Source organism: Gossypium hirsutum, chromosome A10, assembly GCF_007990345.1.
Source record: "Gossypium hirsutum isolate 1008001.06 chromosome A10, Gossypium_hirsutum_v2.1, whole genome shotgun sequence".
Taxonomy (NCBI): domain Eukaryota; kingdom Viridiplantae; phylum Streptophyta; class Magnoliopsida; order Malvales; family Malvaceae; genus Gossypium; species Gossypium hirsutum.
Genome location: NC_053433.1, coordinates 97,185,257 through 97,187,630, shown reverse-complemented (window position 1 = coordinate 97,187,630; position 2,374 = coordinate 97,185,257). Strand labels below are relative to the sequence as shown.

General features: G+C 31.4%; 1 protein-coding gene across 1 annotated transcript; it reads right to left on the bottom strand.

Annotated features, from left to right (window-relative positions):
* Window positions 1-402: 402 nt before the first annotated feature.
* LOC107896699 (dynein light chain 1, cytoplasmic) lies at window positions 403-2,129 on the bottom strand. The gene is made up of 3 exons (XM_016821931.2): window positions 1,639-2,129; window positions 1,378-1,483; window positions 403-657 (listed from the first exon to the last, which is right to left on the bottom strand). Exons 1-3 carry the CDS (start codon window positions 1,810-1,812, stop codon window positions 575-577), a joined length of 363 nt encoding a protein of 120 aa, XP_016677420.1. The 5' UTR covers window positions 1,813-2,129; the 3' UTR covers window positions 403-574.
* Between the last annotated feature and the right edge of the window lie 245 nt (window positions 2,130-2,374).

The following is a 2,374-nucleotide window of genomic DNA, read 5'->3' as shown; positions in this document are numbered from 1 at the left end:
TGAAAATATTGTTTTATCTGGACTGCATTTTACTGGTATTATTCTGGAGGGAATGAAGAATTAGTAATCTATAAAGAATAAACAAATTACTACTTGCCATTAAGGATCATTAATTTTCTTTTTCTTTATTTCTTTCACTTGTCCATATTTTTTTTTGGGATCATTTAGTTAGTGTTTATAATTAAATACCATTTTCACAACAAGAAGAAGAAGAAGATATTTAGTAACAATATTTACAAATTTGTTTTGATGCAGGCACATCGATAATTTAACACTGGTGACAGCTATTTGTTTTCAATGAGACGAATCCATATTAAATAGGGTCAGTTTTTCTTCTTCTTCTTTTTTTTTTTAATATTATTGATGTTAATTTTAATAAATGTTCTAAAATTATTCATACAGTAAAAAAGAAATAATCTTTCTTAAAATATCAACTCGGGTGTGTGTTTGATAAAATTATTTTTACAAGGCAGGCAGATGAGTTTTATGACATACAAGCATGTGCTTGGACTAGTACATACAGTTTGCTAACCGCAACAGGTAGTTTAAGTAGAAGCCTCTCATCTCTCCATGATTAACCAGATTTGAAGAGCAAAACTGCTTTCTGATCCAAATAGAAATAAACAAAGTGGTTCGTCTCGTGGGTTACGTACGAACCTGCATTCAAACGACATTCAAAGGATTAATCCAACTAATAATTATCAGTAATTTATCTTAGGTTGTCTTCACCAATTAGGAATGTCTAGTTATAGCATATAAACCACAAAACCAGGAGCAAGCAGGCCGCGTGGTCAAACATAATCGTATATGGTGAATAAAAATTGCATCCATAAGAGTTTTTGAAGAAGGGAAATGCCGGTATAGATCCTACTTCCTTACACCAAACGACCCAACTTCTACTCGAATTAGTATCTAATATAGTAGTGTTACATGTTCCCTAAGTATGTAATACACGATCGACTTATATAACGTGTTTCTTTGGTAATGAGCATCCAACATAGATCGGAGTTTTAAGCTTAAGACCTCGAAACCGAAAGTTCCAAGCTCAAACCTTGAATAGAGGTCCAACCTTAATGGCATGAACTAAATATAAAACAAACAAGAACAATTGCCATTATAGCTATTTCCTGAGAAGGTTTCAAACAGGTAATTAAGCACATTGATGAACCACACTGAAAAATCATAAGGTCTAAGCTTAAGACAATCCAATCTAACATCAATGGCAGTTATGATAGCTTAACGCACGATGGAAATGATAGCTCATATAAGCTATGATATGCTTCCTTTCAAGTAAAAACAACAGCATCACTTAAAAATAACATATATCTTGGACTATATTTTCTATGAAAATTGAATTTAATGGAAATTTGGGTTTACCAAAATTGCGACCAACAATGCAATGCCAAGTAGGTCCATGTTTCTTGTCGAATTCTTTCTTAATGTACTCTGCTACATCTTTCTCTACATTGTTCTTCTCGAAAGGCTAGTCAAAACCCCCAGAAGGAAAAACCACTCAAAGTTAGCAAATTTACAGTATTTACTAACAAATCAAGATCAAACGAAGAAAACCCAGAAACTAATTCCAATAAAAAAGCCATAAAAATTAGGAATCTTGTAAGGTAGAGAAAAAGAGCTAACGGAAATGGCTATATCGACGGCCTCTTTTTGCATGTCGTCTTTCATGTCGGCGCTTTTGATAATAACTTTTTTGGGTTCTGCAGTAAGCACTGGAGAAGGCTTCAATTCATCAGTTTTCTGTTGTTTCACCGTCAGAGCTCCGGTGGTGCTTCTTTTAGCTGCTTCAGTACTCATCCTGTTTTTCTCTTTTTCGTTTTTTCAAATTCCAGAGCCAAAAGAAGAGAAAAAGAAAAGGGAGAGACTCAGTTTCCATAAAATTCCAGTTTGCAACAATGGAGTTTTTGTGTTGGAAGAAAATGAAAAATGGAAAACTGGAAATGATTGTCAGTTGATACTTTGGGGAATGAATTGAAGTGTGTTCACTGTTCTTTTATCTACAAAATTATGATGTGTTTCAGATGCCCACTTCACTCTTCCATCCAAATTAAAATGAAAAATACTCTTTCAATTTTAATATTTTTTTAATTTAATTTTCAAATACCTTTTAGCAGGAATTATTTATATTTATATTTATATTTATATAATCTAGGGAAAAGTACATTACAAGTCATCTAGATTTCTTTTGTTAGGATAATACTTTCAAAACTTTCACTTAATTAATTTAATTTGGTGAAAAGGTGAGGTTGTAATTAAAAATTAGTATAATAATAAATTCAGTTTTCAACTTTTATATATTATCTTAATTTAATTATAAATTTAAAAGAAAATTAATCCTTAATATTATAAATTATCTCAA